The sequence below is a fragment of the Magnolia sinica genome, chromosome 2 (assembly GCF_029962835.1).
Source record: "Magnolia sinica isolate HGM2019 chromosome 2, MsV1, whole genome shotgun sequence".
Lineage (NCBI taxonomy): Eukaryota > Viridiplantae > Streptophyta > Magnoliopsida > Magnoliales > Magnoliaceae > Magnolia > Magnolia sinica.
The window spans coordinates 137808180-137830000 of record NC_080574.1 but is presented as its reverse complement, the minus strand read 5'-3'; the positions used below and the strand labels follow the sequence as shown (position 1 = coordinate 137830000).

General features: G+C 42.6%; 1 protein-coding gene and 1 long non-coding RNA gene across 2 annotated transcripts; both read left to right on the top strand.

The window, feature by feature from the left end:
• Positions 1-5654: 5654 nt before the first annotated feature.
• Positions 5655-18906, top strand: LOC131237883 (large ribosomal subunit protein mL101 (rPPR4)). The gene is made up of 2 exons (XM_058235932.1): positions 5655-5947; positions 17535-18906. Exons 1-2 carry the CDS (start codon positions 5714-5716, stop codon positions 18777-18779), a joined length of 1479 nt encoding a protein of 492 aa, XP_058091915.1. The 5' UTR covers positions 5655-5713; the 3' UTR covers positions 18780-18906.
• Positions 10914-15443, top strand: LOC131237884 (uncharacterized). The gene is made up of 2 exons (XR_009167453.1): positions 10914-11068; positions 11642-15443. It is a non-coding gene; the product is annotated as an uncharacterized LOC131237884 (long non-coding RNA).
• Positions 18907-21821: the final 2915 nt, after the last annotated feature.

Genomic DNA, 21821 nt, shown 5'->3' with positions numbered 1-21821 from the left:
TCGCGATGGGAACGGTGGCGGATGCAAATGGCCATCGCGATCTACAAGCAACTTACTTATAGGAAGATTTCGAGTAAAAACCAGGACACGCGCCACGCCTCCCGTCATGACTGCTCCATCTCCAATCCCATCCCTCAGTCCGTACACTGGACTGGGGAGAGACTGGGATGGGCTCGAGAAGTATTCCAGCGCAGGACGGGCACGATCCCATCGGATTCTGGAAATCCAGCGAAATATCCATCGAAAACCCTCTCCTTCCTATCCATCTGCCGCCCAAATAGCTGGCGTACGGTCGCAGTGGGATTTGACGCTTCAATCCCGCTTAAGCTGTCTGACTCCCATTCAATCCACCTGTGCTCCACTAAGGATAGGGATGTAGGCATTTTCCCGCTTTAAAATTTTAATGTAGGCCATATGCATGCAGCCTTAGCTATGCGTAGTTTACACTCGCTACAAAAAATGAGTTTTGCTGAAATGTATCCTAGTGTCTCGCTATAGCCTTTGGATTTAGGCTCTTTTTTTTTTTCTTCTTTCTTTTTTCCTTTTTTTCACTCACACCCACACACACCACAGTGGGTACTCTAACCTATAATCTTAGTTTTGAAACTTTTGTGAGTCTACCACTAAGCCATGAGTAAGGACTTAGCATTTAGGCTCATCTTTTAATGACATTGACTGTTTATATAATAGATTTCTTGAACATAGTAAATTTATAAAATAAAATCTTGTGTTGAAATATTTTACCCTTTTGATCATTTAACCATTTTCTCTTGAATTTGAATGGTCTCTATAGTCTTCGAATAGTCAAGATACTTCAATCTGGGAGGTACATTGGGTGCACTCCAACCAAAGTTTGACCCATTGTATGGATAGCTTTTGTTAGAGCTGGCAGAATCCGACCCAATCCGAACCAATCCGAAGGCCTGGATCGGTGAGGATCAAGTAGGACCACTCAAATTTGATCATACATCGGATTGAGTTTGGATCGTGGTCAATCTGGACCGATCCGATCTGAATTCCGAACGAACCCTAACCCCTCCTCTACCCGAAGGAGATGCTGCACCCACCCATCTCTCCTCCTTTCTCTCCCTCTTTCTCTCTTGATTTTTCTCCTCTCTTTCCTTCTCTCCTCCTTTTTTCCCTTCTTTCTCTCCCGGTTTCCCACATCTCTTTCTTTCTCTCCTCCTTTCTCTCCCTCTCTCTCCTTATACTCAACTCGATCCGACTCAATTCGGTTTCCTAAACCGAGTCGAACTTGGTTTGGGTCAAGCCAGTAAGGATTCGGATCGGATCAATTCAGCCCTGCTGGACTCGGTCCTGGATCAAATCGAGTTCGGGTCAGGTTCTTGAAAAATTGGATCGAGTCGAGTTGGACCCAAACTAGTTCGACTTGACTCAATGCCCACCTCTATCTTTTGTCATTGAAAGTGGTCTAAATTTAACAACTAACATCCTAATATATCATATTAGGTGTCATAATCCACTTGACTATCAAGTAAATCACTTTTATGGTCACTCATCCCTCGCCTTTCATGCCTTACAAACTGCCTTCTCTCTCACGTGCAAAAGTTCGTATTAATTAATTAATCCATAACGATCGCTGTTTAGATCTAGATATATATTTTCATCGCCATTGTCAAATATTGTTTAATTGTTAATGTCATATCTTCAAAGTAACTTCTTCATTTCTAGACCTATCTCGGATGAGATTATGAACGCTAACAGTGTCCTGGATCAGAGTTATGGCAGTGCACAGTGGGCTCACACATGTGGATGTGCGAACGTGGGAAGGGATGGTAGAAATGATTCTCTCATCTTTTCTTCTAGCATTTTTTTCTCTATAAGACGTGAACGGCAGTGCACAGTGGGCTCACACATGTGGAGTGCTTGGATATCAAAGACTCTATCTTTCTCTACGTCCTCTCTCATCTGGGATGTGATTTTATTTATGAGGAATTTATATTTCAGGAAGAGATATCAGTATTATGCTTTAGCACCATGTATACTTTGGCATGTTCTACTATATCTAAAGTCTATAACCTCATCAACCCATGTACCTAAATTTACCCGATCCTCCTATTCAACATGGTCATCATCTTCTATCCAAATTTTCATGCAAATAGAGTGGCAAATCACAACATCTCAATTGTCGAAACTATCATTAAGTGTGATGAGAATAATTTAAATACTAAAACAAAATATCAATTGTTGAAAGCACTCATAAAACCATTTGAAACATTTGGTACTAGCACTGGAAAAATATTCAATTTATGGATGGTCCGATCTATTGAATCTTGACTGTAAAAGTATCCACGTGAAACTGATGGATTCTTTGCTATACCGTATAGACCCCAATTGCATCTCGATCTATGAACCCAACAACACTCGTGTTTGAGCCGTTGCAATTGACTTCATGAATTAGGTCAAAGCATATTACATCATGATCTTGAATTCCCAATATATCATTAAGTATAAGGATTAGTCAAAATTAGAGCTCAGACACAAGTTAATCGCGTTCTCAGCACGATAGAGTGTCACGTCTAAAGACTTGAATTGACCCCCCTTCGATAGTGTTCGACTAGTCTAACATCGTGAGCCCATTCCTATGAAGAGCTTACATTTTTATGTAGGGCAGGGTACAGGTCCACCAATTCGTCATCAAACCCAATAGCGAAAATATTTAATATCGATTCGTCATTAATTTCCTTGCATGGAATGACAATATAAGAACCATAACAACCACAAATTTGTCCTACAATTCATTAGGTGGAAGTAACAGGGTGCTGTGATCTACGAAACCTAGTCCTCCCTTGATAAGTAACAAATGTATCCGATCTCAAGTTCCTGAGGACAACTAATGGAATTCCTATCCTCCAACCCTAATGCATGCATGTTCCAAAACATGCTAGTTATACCATTAATAACATGCCCACATATGATTGTTGGTCACCCTGATCCATAGTCAGGATCATTAAATTAACACTAAAAATTAGGACATTGTTTTCAAAGCACGCAACACTAACAAATGTGTCATGCACACTAAGAAACGTGCCATATCACTAATGTGTATAGCTTTTTCAGTCCGGGTGCTCGTGTTAGTGTAGCATATGCACGCATGATCAAGCAATTTGCTGTTATGTTTTTTCTTTTCAATCTAGTTTATATGATATTTAATCCAATCATGAAAAAAAAAGAAGAGAGCTAAGTCAGGATCATTTTGGCTAGACTTGACTCATCAAATGAATGCATTTGTAATTCTTACCTTCAACTCATCTCGAGCTCTAGTGGGTCGAGTAAGAATAAGATGCCTACCAAGTGGTTCACCTTAGCTTGACCCAAAGTGCAACCTGGCTAGGGCTTATCACACGAGCTCACTGGCTTCTCTAAGCACAAGTTCGGGCCATAAGCTCACCCACCCCATTTTCAAGTTTACTTGGCAGTGGGCTGCATCCTCATGTTGCCTTTGCACCAATTAAAAAATGGCGGTGACTTGTCAATCACGCACATAGTGTGGCCAGCCGGATTGCCCGTCTTGAAAGTTCCAATGGTCTCGAAGTAATGCAAAGCCCACAAAGTTGCCTATGATAAATTAACTCCGCCCATCAATTTTGCAAGACCACAATAGAATATAAATCTAAAAACCAGACAACGCCAAAACAGATGTGAACCACATGAAATGAAAACAGTGAGAACAGAATATTCACTATTGAAACCTTCTTCGAGCCAACGATGACGACATTTATATCCCATGTGAACTTATTATCGCTCAAACAATTTGTAAGCACAAATATCATCCTAATACAAGACTTTCGTAGCATCCATAAAGTTTTCAATGGTAGTCAATCAATCCCCATAGTTTCACATGGTATGACCCATGTGGGTTTTGGATCTTCTTGACTTCTAGGGGCATTTGGATAGCAAGTTGATTAATTCAGATAAGCTACTTATGTCATATGTAAATTATATTGGTTTCTACTTCTTTAGCTAATAAGTATGTTTGGCAATCAACATACTTATCAATCAGCAAGTAAAAATGCATGTGTAGTTTCCAACATCAAAAATAATTGTCTTTAGGGTTTACTTGGTCCCCCTCACATCCACCATCCATCATGTGGGGCCGAACCTTTGATGTGGACCACTCATTGCGTGGGCCCCACCTTTGACGTGGGTTGTCCATCACACAATCCTACCTTGGATTTGGGCCACTCATCATCAAGGCCTGACTATCAATGTGCATCATTCATTATGGAGGGCCGACCTTTGATGTTGGTCATCCTTCACATGGGGTCCGTAGTCAATGTTGTTATCCATAATGGGGATCCACCTTCAATATCCACCAACCATCATGTGGAGCATACCTTTGATGTGGACCATCCCATGTGGGCCCCACCTTTGATGTTGGCCATCCATCATTGAGGGCCTACCTTAGATATGAGCTACTCATCATTAGGGCTAGCCTTTGATGTGGACTATCCATCATGTGGGGCCTACCTTGATGAAGACTGTCTATCATGTGGAGCCTATCTTGATATGGATTATCCATCATTTACGGCCCACCATTATTAATTGCCCATCATGCACAGCTCACTTTTTTATGTGGACTGCCGATCACGTAGGCCCCACTTTCAATGTGGGTTGCCCATCATGCCGGGCTCACCTTGGGCGTGGGTCATCCACCATCAGGGTTCCACCCGTCAAATAAAAAAATCATGTGGACCTTTATGGGACCACTTGTCACATATCCGCGCCCTCTATCCATTTTTTTTCAGATCATTTAAGGGCATGAGCCCAAAAATGAAGCAAATATAAATATAAGGTGGACCACTTCACAGGAAACAATGGGGTAAGCAAACAACCACCGTTAGAAACTTCGTAACGTCCACATTAATGTTTATTTGCCTTCGAACCTGCCAATAAGGTCACACATACCTTAATGACGATAAAACACAAATGTCATCTTGATCCAAAACTTTAGTGGCCCACAAGAAGTTTTTAATGGTGGGCATTCAATTACCATTATTCCCTATGGTGTGGTCCATTAGATGTTTGGATCTGCTTCATTTTCGGGCTAATTCCTTAAAATGAGCTGTAAAAAATGGATGGACTGCGTGGATACACAATGCACATCAAGGTGGGCCCCACAGTCACTCCCCTTGCCGCCAGCCGGGTGGCAGGTGGTCGGCGCTACGTGGGCCCCACCATGATGTGTGTGTTTCATTCACTCCGGTCATCCGTTTTTAAAGATCATTTTAAGGTTTATATAGAAAATGAGAGGTATATAACTCTCAGGTGGAGCACACCACATGAAAACAATAGTGATTGGACATCCACCATTAAAATCCTTCTCAGGCCCAATGTACTGTTTATTTGACATCCAATCTGTTTATTAGGTCATAGGGACCCAGTTGAAGGGAAAAAACAAAGATCAGCTTGGGCCCCCAAAAAGTTTTTAATGGTCTACGTTCATTCAATACTGTTTCCTGTAATGTGATCCACTTGAGAGTAGGATATGCCTCATTTTTGCCATTATATAATAAAATGATCTAAAAAATAGATGGACGGCATGGATGAAATACATACATCATGATGGGCCCACAGAGCACCGACCACTAGCCATTGGCTGGTGGCAGGGAGTAGCCAATCCGCTAAAAATACATTCCAAACGCAGCGCGCTCTAGCAAAAGATGCCCTAGTCGGGAAGACAGGGAGGAGGATGGCGCAGTTAACCACTCCGGTTTCCCGCTCTTCGCAACCGCTGCTGAGACGATCAAAGAAGTATTTGGAAGAGCCGCTGCACAAGACGCTCTTCAAAGAGGGGAGTACGGAAGAGATTGTTCGAAGGGAGCTGAATCGCTTCCTCAAAGGCCCCAAAAAAGCCCAGAAATGGGAGGTCGGAGTCTCTGTACGGAAGCTTCGGCAGCACAAGCGATTTTCCACAGCATTGAAGGTAATAGATACAAGATTCTGTACAAATGGGGCCATTGATCGGTAATCTAAACCGTTGATACGGTGGGACTCACCATGGATGGCCCATGCAGGAAAAGATCGCTTAGATTGGACGGTCCTAGCTGCTATAGACTATTGAAAGGAATTCTAACCGTTATGATCGACGGTTCGATTGCTGAATATGGTCCCACTTGTAAGAGCTGAAAGCTTGAACGGAGATGCACAAACATCCGGCTCCAGCTCCAGCTCCAGCTCTCTCTGAGCACTGTAAGTTACAGTGATCCTAGTTGCATTGGTGCACTTCGGCAGTCCAATCGATCGATCTGAACCGTCTGCTAAGTCCATAACACATTTCGTGGGCTACTTCAGATATAAAATAAAATCGTATGGCTGATCATTCTTGATATGGTCTTATTTTATATATCCGTCCCTTTTCCAAGCCATGGATCGGATGGCTATGATCGCCTGATAAAAATCATTCTTTGGAATTTAAGCAATCCATGATTGGCACTAAATGGATTGGCACTAACAAATAGATGTATCAAATTGTTTATTTTTTTTGAAAGATAATGATTTCTATATTGATGAGAAACAGATTACAAAAACAGGGAGAATCAACCCGCTGAGATAGCGAGAAGATTACTCACCTAAAAAAACCAAATTACATCCCTTTAGAGCAATGCCCTTGATTTTTGGCATGGGCTAGCCAAATGATGTCCAATCTGATCAATGCTGCTGATTATTGTGCGCATATCTGTTGGTTATCCTTGAAGTGCACAGTTCATAGTAGAACGATAGGATTTCTCTTGAAGTCACGGATTTCACTAAATTCTCTTTTTAGTGGGGTCGAGTGGCCATGACTTATGACTTCCGAGATACTTCGCAATTGGACAACCCTATCCCTTTGACTATTGGCTTAGAAATGGAGGATTGAATATTGCCTCTTTAAGATTGTCCAATCAGTGAGGGTGGGGTTTTGGGCTATGCTCCATCTGTAATGACCCCCACAATTTTGGAAAGATATATTGATATGATGTATGTGGCAGTGGATTTGTTACCACAATTTTCAAAATTGTGGCAAATTCCACCATTCGAAAAAAATGTGGCACATTCCCAATGGGTGAGAAAAAAACATTAAAAAGTGATGAAGAAAAGCTAGAGAAAAGGTTTGCTACTATTGTGAACAGAGTTTGCCTCACCAAGGATATGGAATTGACTTACTGATTTTGATGGTGCAAAGATCTGATTTGAAAATACATCTCTACTATATAATGCAGGTAGCTTTTGGTCAATTTTACCCCCTGAAATTAGTCCTAGGGAGGAGCATAAACTTTTGATTTTAAAAGGTAAATATGATGTGTTCATCTTTGTCATTTCATTTCTTTCATGCAACTGCAATTAGCTTGTTCCATGTCTCGTTTCCTTCGCCTGTTGCCCGCACGGACGACATAGATTGGAGAACCTATACGACAAAGGCTCTGTGGGGCCCGCTGTGATGATTATGTCACATCCACTCAAAACAATCTCTTCAGGAGTTGGTGGTCGCAACCACCATTCTAGGAGCATCGATCGCTCAAGTTAGGAGCTGGCTGGATGAATGCTATAGATTCCCGCCGGAGACCTACAATATAAAACCTATCGGATTCAATGAACTATGGATAGAATCGAGACCAGGGGCGAATCTCGATATTATGATCATGGCGGCAACAATCCACAAAGGCAGACCAATCGCCACGATTCAGAGGTGGGATGAGTTCTCACAATTTGGGATGGAAGATGTGTGGATACTGATTTGGTCGGTACCTCTGGAACCATGGAATGACGACTTCTTCCAAGTAACAATCTCTCGAGTGGGCCAGTTGATAGAAATAGATTCAAAAACAAAGACAGGGGAGGAGATGGGAGTGATTAGGGCCATGGTCAGGCGGAGGAAGGGCGAGTCAATCCCCCCTTTTATCTAGGTTATGGTCGATGATAGGAAGATCTATTTGCCGGTCCAAAGGGAGGCAAAAGACGACCGTATCCCTTGATGGGGAGACCTTTGGAGGATTAAGGACCCCTCGCCCTCTCCTGCGAGTCTTGGGGAAGCCATGGAGATGGTCGAGGGAGCACCATCTTCATTCTCTCCCGGAGCACCATTCCATATTAGAGTTACATGTCAAGCTCCAGCGGGAGTTTGTAGGGATGATGATAGATCGTCTTAGGATCGAAAGACACGTGTCTAGATGAACACGCGTTCGGGCACGATGCCCATGTTGACCGAGTGCCTGCTGAGGAGTTATAGCCCTGTAACATCGGAGCAGGCTTCTGGCGTGAGAGTTGAGGAGACTCATATAGATGGCAGCCTCGGGGCCTATGACGATCTCGAACGGGAGGCTTGGGATCGTCATCCTGCTTCGGACGTTCCTATCAGACATGTAGTGGAGGCTCCAAAGCACCCGAGCCAGCCAGCGCTGCACCCAAACCTTTCTTTTAGCTCGGATCCTAATTCTAATTGTCGTTTAGTTTCGATCCTTTCAGGTTTGGAACCCTCGTCCCTCCTCGAGATGGGTGAGAGTCGGGTGAGAGATCATCACCGCCCTCTCGATCTATGGTCGATATGGAAGTCATCCCCGCTCGTGTTAGGTAGGCCCTCACGTGCTAATAATTTTCAGTTATCTAACCATCTGGACTCATGTTTTCCTTCGATCGAAGGCAATTCTTTTCCTCTATTGCTAGAGGGAGATGACTGCTCCGACTCTGCGATCGACTTCCTCTCCCGGACATCCGAGAACATGGTTTTGCCCAAATCCTCGTCGTCTTAACCTTCGTCACCTACAAATCCTATGTCAGAACAGGTCCTAACAGGTCTCTTCCAGGAAGGTATGGGCAGGGTGTTTCATATCCGTTACTCGAAACGGGGTCGAAACGAGCACCCCCCCGATTTTGTCGCCGTAACGGCTGTTACGGGCAAATATTTGCCCTCGTCCTAAGTATCTCTGCTTTGGGTGGCTGGCGATTCGAAGTAGAATTTTAACTATAGACAATCTAATGAAGAGAGGCATGTAGCTCATCAATATTTGCTTATGTTGTATGCGCCAAGCCGAATCAGTTAATCATTTACTTGTTCACTGCCCCTTCATCACCGCTATTCTCAATGATTTTTGTCATTAGTTTTCAGTCAGTTGGTGTGCTCCTGAATCAGTTGTGAAGATGTTGTCTGATTGGCATGGGTTTAAGCTTGGAAAATCTAATACAATAATCTGGCATATGGCTATCCTTGCCATCTGGTGGGCAGTCTGTGTGGAAAGGAATGAAAGGTGTTTTAATGATCGATCTTCCTTAGCTAGGGCAGTTGGGGCAAAGGCTAAAAAATGGGTGATCAAATGGGCTATCAATGTGAATGCTTTAAAAGGGGTTGATTTGTCGTTTCTAGGTGGTTAGGAGCTTGCTGCTAGCTTAGCAGTCTGCTCCTTTGTTTGTTTCTTTTCTTTCTTGTTTTGCTTTTCTCTTTTCAATAAATTTGCAGTTATCTTAAAAAAAAAAAAAAAACGGCTGTTACGGGCAAAAAGGAAAAAAAAAAAAAGGAAAAAAAACATACATTTTCATTCTTTTCTTCTTCTTCTTCTTCTTCTTCTCTCTCTCTCTCTCTCTCTCTCTCTCTCTCTCTCTCTCCCTCCCTCCCTCTTCTTTCCCTCTTTTCTTTTCGGTTTCCCTCTCTCTCTTCTTTTTCATTTTCGGCATCGAAAATGGAATGGACTACGTGTATGAGCTGCGGCCCTGCTGCGGCGCTTCTTCTTCTTCTTCTTCTCTCTCTATCTCTCTCTCTCTCTCTCTCTCTCTCTCTCTCTCTCTTCCTCTTCTTTTTCATTTCCAGCATCGAAAACGGAATGGACGCACTCTTTTTTTCTTTTTATTTTTTATTTTTATTTTTGTGTTCTGCGGTGCACGCTGAATAGTGCACGTGCACTGTTTTGTTACACGGTCCGCTATAATGTTTATTTTCCATCTAACTTGTTAATTGGGTCACATTGACGTGGATGAAGGGAAAACACACATGTCAGCTTGATCTAAAACTTTTGTAGCCCCCAATAAATTTTTAATGGTGGACGTTTAATTATTGTTGTTTCTTATGGTGCGGTCCACCTGAGCTTTGGATCTACCTCATTTTTGGGCTCATGCCCTAAAATTATTTGGCAAAATGGATGGATGATGTTGATATAACACATTCATCACGGTGGGGCCCAAAATTTTTTGACACTCGTGTGCTACACTTCACAATCCGAGTCCCGCCTAATTCGGGCCCTTAAAAAATTGTATACGAGACATGTATTAACTTAAAATTTACCAATTAAATTATGAACTATAGTTGCTAACTCACAATGCTAAAATCAAATTGTTTGAATAGTTATAATTGTTAATTTGTGAATGCTTATTTTTTAAAATAGGCCCTTTTGATTTTTTTCATGATTCATTATCCAATAAATGTCCACCAATTCATAAGTGGGATAATGCCAATAAATTGCATGAATTTGAGGCTGATTTGGGGCATGTATTGGTCCTCCAAGTTAGCCCCAAATTGGCAACGCCATCTACATAAATTTAATTTCATTTTTTTAAAGAATTATTGGGAGAAATGATATCAAATTGTTAAGTATATAAATTATATATTTAGAAAATTAAATATATGAATTTTGTAGTCAAATTCAAGTTATCTAGTTCATAAATTCATTAGACAGTCCGATACAACTTCTCACCAAAGAGTAGACCGTTATACCACCATAAACATGTTCCAATTTATAAATGAATGCATATTTGGAATGCTTAGAATATTCTGGATTTAATCCATATTTTTTCAAATTTTTTTGGAAAAAAATTGCACCGTTACGCCCCCGTATCGCCGTTACACCCCCGTATCGGTTTCGGTATCGGAGAGCACCGTTACGCCAACCGATACCGATATGGGATACTTTGATGGGTAAAGGAGTTATAGAAGCGGAACCCTTGTAGGTTAGGGTGGGCAGACCATCAGAAGATAAGGGAGGCGATCTCAGGGAGCGAAGGAATAAAGCAGATCAAAGGGCTAAGTTGATCGAAACAATTCAAAAGAAGAAATGGATAAGAGATGCTATGGGCCATGTTGGTAGATCTAGGGGTGCACATCGAACCGGTAGAACCGTGGAACTGGACCGGAACCGACCAAACGGTCCGGTTTGGTCCGGTTCTAGAGTGCATCGGTTCCGGTTCCGGTTCCAAAAATTAAAGAACCGTTTAGTTCGGTTCGGTTCCGGTTTGGGGGTATGTAGAACCGAACCGAACCGTGATCCGAACCGTGGATCCAAACCTTGAATCTGAACTGTGGATTCTATCTGTGGAACCGAACCGTGGAACCGTGAGTTTATAATATATTTTGGTTATATATTTGACTCATGATTTATGGTTTTCAATGCACCTTTTGATTGTTTTCATAAATATATTTTTTCACACCATATACAATATCTAAACCATTCATCAAATGGATCACAACGCGAATGGACATGGGCTAAATTATAAAATAGAACATGCAATTAGGCTGGATTATAAAAAGCCCAGAGCCGTGGAACCGAATCGGTTTTCACGGTCTGATTCCGGTTCCGAAAATCCTAGAACTGTAAGGAATGGTTCGGTTCCGGTTTCACCTCAGAACCGAACCGAACCGAACCGTGTGCACCCCTAGGTAGATCCATAGGAGTTTCTTTCGGCGATCACCCAGAAGATTATTTAGTTTTGTTCCATTGCATCGAGGAACGCGGCCGACCGTTGCAACGGACAAGAACTCCTAGGAAACCACCCTTAAGGTCCAAAAGCAACAAGAAACTTCAAAGTCTCATACTTAGCCCCTCTTCTATCACTCGGATCAATTGTACAGGCGAGACTCATGTCCTACGGGGGAGCTTAGTTCCTAAATAAAAGTCTTAACCTGGAATATCAGAGGTGCGGGATCAAAGCAGAAGAGATGATTGATTAAGGATATCTGTGGTAGAAGTAAAGCAGAGGTGATATGTCTTTAGGAAACCAAGGTGCAAAACTTCAACGAGAAGCTGATGGGCACTCTTTGGAGTGTAAAAGATGTTAGGTGGGTCGCTCCAGATGCCATGGGTCTATCAGGTGGTATTCTAGTGGCGTGGAAGTCCTCTTTCTGGTCTCTAGTAGATAGCTGGAGTGGCGCTTTCTCAGTTTCGGTTATCCTGAAAGAGATCTCAACTGATTTCTCGTCTTATTACTTCAATTCATGGCCCCAATCAGGAAGCCAGCATATTCGAGTTTTGGGAGGAACTGGATATTTCCAGACAGAGATTTAGTGGGCTATGGTGTATAGGTGGAGATTACAACATCATGCGTCATGCATACGAAAGGTCCCAAGGAGGCAGGGCTACTGCTGGTATGTGTCGTTTCTCGCCATGGATCGAAGACCAGGAACCGGTTGACCTTCCCCTGCTTGGTGCGAGATTCACCTAGTCTAATGGGAGGGAAAATCCAATCATGTGGAGGTTGGACAAATTTCTGGTATCGTCTGACTGGTTGGAAATGTTTCCGCTTGTCTCGCAATCCACCCTTCCGAATCCTGCGTCGGATCATAGCCCCCTCATTCTTGCAGTTGACAACCAGAACTAGGGTCCTAAACCATTCAGGTTCGAAATATCTTGGCTGAAGATAGAAGGATTTCATCAGAAGATAATAGACTGGTGGGTAGGCTTCAGAGTGGAAGGCTATGCTGGATTCAAGCTTTGCAACAAATTGAGACTTTTGAAAGAAAAGCTCAAGAGATGGAAAATGCAAGAGCTTCGCAAAAGAGAAGAGGAAACTAATTCCAATCTAGATTAGAGAAGGAGATAAAAATACTAAAATTTTCCATTGTGTAACAAGTGCGCGTGCCAGAGTCAACAAAATCAGCAGCATAGTGGTTGATGGGGTTCGATTAGAAGATAAGGACAGAATTTCGGAAGAGGTTGTTCGATATTTCAACAATTTGCTTAGGGAGAAGACTGGGAGAGACCAAAGCTGGATCATCTTCACATAGAGAAGTTGTCCAAAGAAGATGCATGTGCAATTGAATCCCCTTTCACGCTTATCGAGGTGAAAGGGGCGGTGGATGCTTTGGGAGGGGGCAAGGCCCCTGGGCCAGATGGTTTCCCAATTCTCTTTTTCCAAAACATTCTGGGATATGTTAAAAGGGGATATTATGGTTTTTGTAAACAAATTCCACGATAGAGGGCGACTCTCAAAATATCTTGGGGCATCTTTTGTTGCGCTCATCCCAAAGATCCTGGGTGTGAACTCTTTGAAGGATTTTCGGCCGATCAGTTTACTTGGAGGTCCATATAAAATTCTGGCCAAGGTTTGGCATCTACGTTTAAAAGGGGTGATCGGTGCTGTCATTTCTGAAAATCAAAGTGCTTTTATTCCCGGACGACAAATAGTGGACAATGCCCTTATTGCTCTTGAATGCTTGGATTCCAGTCACAGATCCAATTCTAAGGGTATTCTATGTAAGCTGGACATTGAAAAGGCATACGATCACGTAGGCTGGGGTTTTCTTCAGTATATGCTTTTTCAGATGGGTTTTTGAGATAGATGGATAGGGGAATGTGTGGGATCGGTGTTCTTTTCTCTTCTAATTAATGGATCCTCAAAAGGTTTTTTCAAAAGCTCTACGGGATTGCGTCAAGGTGACCCCCTATCCCCTTTCCTCTTCCTACTAGTAGGGGAGGCTTTTTCTAGAATGCTGAGTAAGGGTCAGGCAGAAGGCATTTTTAGTGGGCTGAGAGTGGAAGGGATGGCTAGCCCGATATCTCACATTCAGTTTGTGGATGACACCCTTTTGTTCTGTGAAGCAGATCAGGCCAAAGTGAGTAACCCGCGGACTATCATTAGGTGCTTTGAAGCAGTTTTGGGTTTAGAGAGTTAACATGGCCAAGTCAAAGTTGTTTGGGGTAAACATGGAGGAAGAAGAGATAAATAATTATGTAGATTTCTTTCGGTGCTCGGCAGGCCGCCTACCAACCACCTTTGTGGGTCTCCCTTTGTGCATAGGAAAGCCCCCAAAGTTCCTATGGGATAAGGTTATCAACAGATTTGGGGCATATCTTGCTAGATGAAAATGTAGATACCTATCTTTGGGCGGCCGGTTATCCCTTATCAAGGCAGCATTGTCGAATCTTCCTCTCAATTTCATGTCTCTTTTCAAATGTCCGACGTCAATCCTGGCAAATCTATAAAGACTTAGATGGGATTTCCTGTGGCATGGGAAGGAAGACAAGAGAAAATTTCATCTGGTTAGTTGGAAGGATGTTTGTAAGCAAAAGAACAAGGAGGGGCAGGTATAAAAGACCTCAAAACCATGAATCGGGCTCTCTTAGGCAAATGGATGTGGAGACTTGGGACCGAAAGCGGCTCTCTTTGGAATAATCTAGTAAAAAACAAGTATGGCTATTCAGAGGGGGGCTGTGGACAAAGGACTCTTCTAATTGCAAAGCTTCGGCTCTTTGGAAAGGAATTCTATCTATTAAAAAGGAGGTTCTTAAAGGTACTCGCATTGCAATTGGGAATGGAAAACGCACCCGGTTCTGGGACGACATCTGGGTGGGAGATGAAGCCCTTAGAGTTGCATTTCCACATATCTATAGCCTTGCCCCTGATGCTGATAAGGCCATCTTAGTGGACATTTGCTACTCAGTTATTGGGGGAGTAGTGGTGTGGAACCCGGGGTGTGGAAGAAATCTTCGAGATAGGGTGATCGAAGAATACGTAGTGCTTCTAAATCACATCCAAAGCAGTAAACTGGATCAACGTAGCGCTGATAGGCTCTTTTGGCATCCTGACAAATCAGGACAATTCTCGGTTAAGTCCCTTTACAGTTCCCTTTCCAGCTATCCCCCATCAGTGGAAGAGGCATTGTCTCCCCATGTTTGGAAATTTCACATTCCCCCCAAGATAGCGGCTTTTGGCTGGTTGGTGGGCAAGAACAAGGTCCTCATAGTGGATAACTTGAGAAAAAGGGGAATGTGCATCACAAATATCTGTTTGTGCTGTATGGCAGATGAAGAAACGGTGGATCATCTTTTTATTCACTGTACATTTACAAATAAGATCTGGACTCATATCCTATCTCGCTTTCAGATGTCCTGGACTTTTCCAGATTCAGGCCGCAATCTTCTACAGGCCTGGTACTGCTCGAGGTGTGGAAAGCAAAGATCCAAGCTTTGGAGAATGTCTCTCCTGGCAGTTTGGTGGGCCGTGTGGGAAGAAAGGAACAGAATATGTTTTAATGGCACTTCTAACACAGTCGAGTGTATCGTGCAAAGGGTGATTCATTTCATAGCAGAATGGGCTTCTTCCGTTGAAAAGCTAAAGGATTGTAATTTGTCTTTTTTGGGTTCTTAGTTGGTCTGCTACCTCAGCGGATTAGCTTCCCCTTTTTGTTTTTGTTTTCCCTTTCTTTTCTAATAAAGTTACTGTTACCTCAAACAAAAAAATAATCTGTTGCACTGGCATATGTTACGATGCCAACACAAAATCCAGGCAAATTTAAAACTTGAGTGGGCCACATAATCAGAAAAAGTAGGTATGAGTTGTCCACTCTTCTCTCTTTCTGCGTGTAGCCACACCTTTTCCCCCTGCCTCTCTCTCTCTCTCTCTCTCTCTCTCTCTCTCTCTCTCTCCTTTTTTGTCTCTCCCCTACTCTAATGCATGTGCGATGCCCTTCTAGTTTGAAATAATGGCACTATAAGGTACTGATATTGATGTTGCTCTTCAAATGGATACGTGCATTTTATGCACCATTCCCTTGAAGTCGGTGTATCAGATAGGATAACCTTATCTGAGTACTCGTCCTGATTACTGAATTTGGAAAAGTGGAATTGCATTCCTGCTTCCTGTGTCCATGTTCTGTATCCTTCTGTGCATGGTATAATGGTGTTAGCAGCAAGGATGTATTTGAGGAGTGCACATTTGTCTTTCATTTTCTTACTTCTGAACTCCTCTCGCATTCATAAAGCAACACGATCCCAGATTTTTCTTGTTAGTTACGCTTGGTGACATGGTATTGGATTTCTCAATTCATTGTTTTCTTTCTTGTTGGAAATGGGAGCGGTTGTGGATTGTTTTCTGGAGGGAGTGGTTTTCAGACCATTGTATTCCTCCCCTCTCATAGGTTAGGAGGCTTAACTTCAATGAATCTAGTGCAGAAATTGATAGGCCCAGTAGCTGCAAGGTTTAAGATCCGTATATCGTGTATCATATTATTCACACTGATATGGCTCCTTATTGCCCTGTATTGGGCTGTTTCGGACTGATACTGGCTGATGCAGCCATATTGTTCATGGACAATTCCAACATATATCGGGTGATACAGACCAGTTCCCGATGATACTTCAAACATTGAGTAGCTGGTTCAGACATTGCTTTGCTATCTTTTTGCATGACCCTGGGCATGAAGCAGATCTAGCTTAAGGTTGTCTTCAAATTGTCTGGGAGCACTTGCACTATTCTTCCTACTTATCTTTGAAAGAACGTCATGCCACCTCTCTTGTTGTGGTACATCTTGATGCGCAGGGCCTTGCACTTGTTTCGTTTCATTTTGGATTCATATATTTTGCTTTAGTTCTTTGGCTTTTACACTTTTACTTCTCTTTGAGGTGCACCCCACCTCAGAATAAATCTAGTATAGTTTTTGAACTTTTCCAGTTTAACTCGAAACCCAATCCATTGACTAGACTAAGATTGGATTTCGAGTCAAATCAATGAAAAACTCACTCGCATCTCTCTTTCTGAATTCGAATCTTAAAACTCAACCAGTTCGGATTAAGTCGAATAAAGTCTTTTTTCTTCCAAGATTTTTCTAGTTTTTTCTTTAAAGTTAATAATGCATTTTATAATACTAATTATTGGGCATTGGCTTTCAAGTCGAGTTTTTTGGCTGAGCCTTCAAGTCAAGTTGAGCCTATTTACCTTTTGAGTTGAATTCTCAGGTTTTCAAACCATGAAATAGAAGATAATAGAATGAGAAGCAGACACCAGAGGATTGCATTTTCATTGGTGTCTGCCGAAATTTTGTTGTCGAAGAGTTTTAGCTGTGGTATGGGAGGCATGTGAAGAATGATCAACCCGCACAGGCAGCCAGCTGCATCAATATATTGATGGCCAGCTCCTGGTCCTGCTTTCTTGAATCGTCATCAGCACATTACAAGTCAATAAATCAAACACAATTGAACTGTTTTTTTTTTTTAGATGATCACAGGGTGTCCCCACCCCTTTAAGGCGAGACCATTCCCTGCAGATGAAACACAACTGAACTGTTAACATCCTGATGTGGTTTATTGCTATAAGGCAGCATTTGGATGGACAAGTGATTTGAATTGCGAAAGTTCAGTTTAAATAAAGATGACATGATAAGAAAGTTCAGTTTAAATAAAGATGACATGATAAAAAAATTTGGCTGAGTTTTGAGACAAGTGACCAAGTTTTAGAACTATGCTCTCATCTACTTTATTATGGGATGAATCGCTAATGGAGGTTCCTCACAAGAACTGTCTCTTCTTCTTTTTTTGACATGATTTTTCTTGCTGCAGCTCTCGGAAACAATGGCCCGAAGGGGCATGAACCCGACGCCGAGTGACCATGCAATCCATCTCGATCTTGTTGCCAAAGCCAGGGGCATCCCTGCCGCTGAAAAGTACTTCATGGAACTCCCTGAGCCAGCGAAGAACCACCTACCTTACGGAGCGCTCCTCAACTGCTATTGCAAGGAGCTAATGACCGAAAAGGCAGAAGCCCTCATGGAGAAGATGAAGGAATTGAGGTTCTCTTCAACCTCCATGGCCTACAACAGCTTGATGACCCTCTACACCAAAACCAACCAGCCTGAGAAGATCCCGGCTGTCATACAGGAAATGAAGGCTGACAATGTCATGCCGGATTGCTACACATACAACGTCTGGATGAGGGGCCTCGCTGCAGTCAACGACATTGCCGGGGTGGAGCGAGTCATCGATGAAATGAAGAGGGATGGGCGGGTTGTGGGAGATTGGACGACGTACAGTAATCTAGCATCAATTTACGTCGATGCAGGCATGTTTGAGAAGGCAGAAGTGGCCCTTAAAGAGCTGGAGAAGAGGAATGTCAGCCGCGATCTCATGGCATACCAGTTTCTGATAACGTTGTATGGTCGGACAGGGAATCTAGTTGAAGTTTATAGAGTCTGGCGGTCTTTGAAGCTGGCGATTCCGAAGATGGCGAATGTGAGCTATTTGAATATGGTTCAGGTGTTGGTGAGTTTGAATGATTTACCAGGTGCGGAGAAATGTTTCCGAGAATGGGAAGCTATGTGCTCAAATTATGACATCCGGGTCGCAAATGTTATGATCGGAACGTATTTGAAAGCAGGCCAGCTAGAAGAGGCAGAACTGATCAAGGAGGGTGCACAGAGGCAAGGAGCGAAGCCCAATGTCAAAACGTGGGAGGTTTTCATGGATTATCATTTGAAGAAAGGGGAGGTGAAATTGGCAGTAGAGTGCATCTCTAATGCAATATCGACAGGGAGAGGGGATGGGGGGAAGTGGGCCCCACCAACCGAGGTTGTTCAGGCGGTGATGGGCCATTTTGAGCGAGGAAAGGACGTTGATGGTGCCGAGGAGTTCCTTGCGATTCTTAATAAGGCTGAATGCGACGTTGGGGTAGAGGCATTTGAACCGTTGATACGGACTTACGCATCTGCTGGTAGATCTAGTGCATCAATGCGCCACCGGTTGAAGATGGAGAATGTGGAGGTGAGTCAGGCAACTAAGAAGTTACTGGATGTGGTGTGTTTGGATTGACTTTTTTTCTCCTTTTCCAAAATAAAATGGGAAAACGTTTTTGTTCTATTTTGGATTTTGAATCTGATTACAAGCTGGATTTGTAAGATTTTGCAATTGAGTAAATTCCTTGCAATTTTCAAGCTTCTTCTTCTTCTTCTTCTTTTTTATTTTATTTTATTTTTTAGTAAGCCTGTTTTCAAGATTTGGCGACCCAGACAGACTTGTTTGGTCCTGAGTTGATTGGACTCAGTTGAGTTGGGAGTGATTTGGTTGAGTCACCCCTATTCTCAATTCTTACTTGTGGTGTTCAACAGGACTGGGTCCAACCGAGTCCAAGTTGACTCAGCCGAGTTGGGCGGGGCTGGTCCGAGTCCTAAAACCTTGATAGCTAGTGCCATTGAATTCTTTCTTAATTCCCTACTTTATGATGAAATCTTTTTTTTTTCCTTGGGTGATTCATGCAAGGAGAGCTTGTAAGTGATTATTCAGATCCCACATGCTAGCATGCCATGTATGTGAGGTCGGGTCCATTTATCAGGAGCGGCCGAGGAGTAAAAATCAGGCTTTGTTGATTTCTCTGGTGGGATTAGGTGCATGAGAAAAACGGACTGTTAGAGATGAGATGACCAATGGTCAATATTCATCACCTGAATGTGGCCTACCTGATGTGGACCTTGACTTTTGAACCAGGGAAATTTCATGGCGGTCATGGATCCTGCATATGTGCTGTGAATTGCCTCATCAATCTCTCCCCATATAAATTGCTCCAGTACTTGAATTATAAGATGATATTTGTTGTTAAAACCATCGGCGGGAACCTCCAACTGCCATTTCGGATCGATCTTGTTCAGACGGTTTGAACCGTTTGAATCTGGCCAAACCAGCAAGCTCAGGTTGCAGACAGACCAGTGGTCAGGTCTGGCTTCTAAAACACTGGTGGCTGTAGTTGTCCTAAAAGCTGGAAAATGTTTGCTTGAATGCATCCCGACGATACGTTGAATCTCACATTGTTTGATAGAGAGGCAACAAATAAAATCTTTGAAATGAATTATTTTAAAGATTTGAAATTAGGCCCTTTGAAAATGGAAGGTCCCCATAACCTTTTGAAATCAAAGGGTTGAATTATTTAGACATGCAAACGGTTTTGAGTTATTGAAAAGAACCCAATTCCAACAAAGCCCCAACATATCATATTGTAATACATTGGGATGCATTCAAGCAAACCTCGAGCTGTGATATTAGAGGAAAAGATTTTTGTTGGTGCATGGATAGCACTTCTCATTTGGCATCTGAAGTGAATGGAGTTGAAACTCTGAACCCTTATAATTATTGGCTAATTGATGGTGTGTTTGGATGCACTATCAAATTGAATTGCAATTTAGCAAAATGTAATTTCCTTAGCATTTGCAAAACTGCAACTTTAAAGGCTACTCTGAAACATCATTATCTTTTGTCATTTCCTCTTTTGGTTAAGCTGGCGTTGGTTGCACCAAAATGTCATGATTAATAATCAGTGTCATTGGGTGCAAAACATGATGAAATTTCATAGTCAATCAGTCTAATTTGGGTCAATTCAGGGAGCGGATTAGGCGCGGCCCGGCCTCACACAAGACTGGGGGGCCCACCTTGATGTATGTAATATCCATCCATTTTTTCACATCCTTTGAAGGTAGCAGATCCAGTTCTCAGATGGACTATACCATAGAAAACAGTGGTGATTATGTATTAATGGGCCACAAGTTTTGGATCAAGCTTATATATATATATATATATTCCTTCATCCATGTTTATGTGACCTTATTAACAGGTTAGATGGCAAATAAACATTATGGTAGGGCTTGGGAGGTTTTTAATGGTAAGTTGTTCAATCACCACTGTTTCCATTGGTGTTGTCCACCTGAGTTTTAGATCTGCTTCATTTTTTGGATAATGCCATAAAATGACGTGGAAAAATGAATGGACGGCGTGGATATAGAACACATACATCAAGGTAGGTTCCACGGCAAGGGCCGCACCGTCTTGGTTGAGGCCCGGTGCTGTACCTAATCTACTCTCGGCAATTCACGGTATTTTGGTGCATCCAAACGGCGCGCAAATTAACAATTTGCAATTCACTTCACTGGTGCATCCAAAATCCAGCCTGAATGATCAACTGCAACTGGTTGTAGGTTACATGTTAATTTAGGGCCTGTTTGGGTAGGGGATCCTACAAAATCGTGATTAAAGCCAATCTTGATTTTGGTGTGGCCCAGTCTAATTTTTATTCTGGGTGATCGTCTGCATGGCTTGGATGTCCTAAAGAAGTGATACATTGGCGGGAAAGAGGGGCTGCATGCAGAAGATGTATATTTCTACAAGCCGAAGATGTGCAGTGTTCCACAAAGAGGGCTCTTGACACTACGGTCGAGACCGTTGATATGATGGGCCATCCCGTGGATGGGAAACCTCCCTGAAAAATCAGCATGATTGAACAATCCTGCAACCATTTTATAAAGGGAATTAAAACAATGGTCTGCAATCATCGATGGGAAAAAAAAAAAAAAAAATCGAAGATATATTGGGCAATATTCCAACCTGGGAGGTTTTGGACATGATCTATCAATCAGATCAACGGTCTGGATAACTGATCTGTAGGACCCGCTTGTCCAAAAATAGTGGGCGTGTACACATTGTAATATAGGGCGGTTGATACCGTTAATATGGTGGGCCGCCTTGCAGATCATCTGTAGCCCAAAATCAGAGCATGTGCCTTGCAGGTTGTTGCATATCCCAATGTGGCTCTCACATGCAAGATCCACTGATCTTGACCATTCATCAGTAACATTAGGCGTGAAAATTCGATCGGCCCAAAATTCAGGCCCGTCCACTGATCAGGCAGGCTGTACGTGCATGAAAGGGAGATGGATGGTTAGGGAGACATGGTCCATATTCTATGATACGTGTGTGGCCCATATGTTGAATATGTGTGTGGTCCATCAGGTTCCATCCTCGATTCTAGGATCTGGTGGACAAAAATTAGCCAGATCAACAACTCAGGTGGGCCACACCACTGGGAACGAT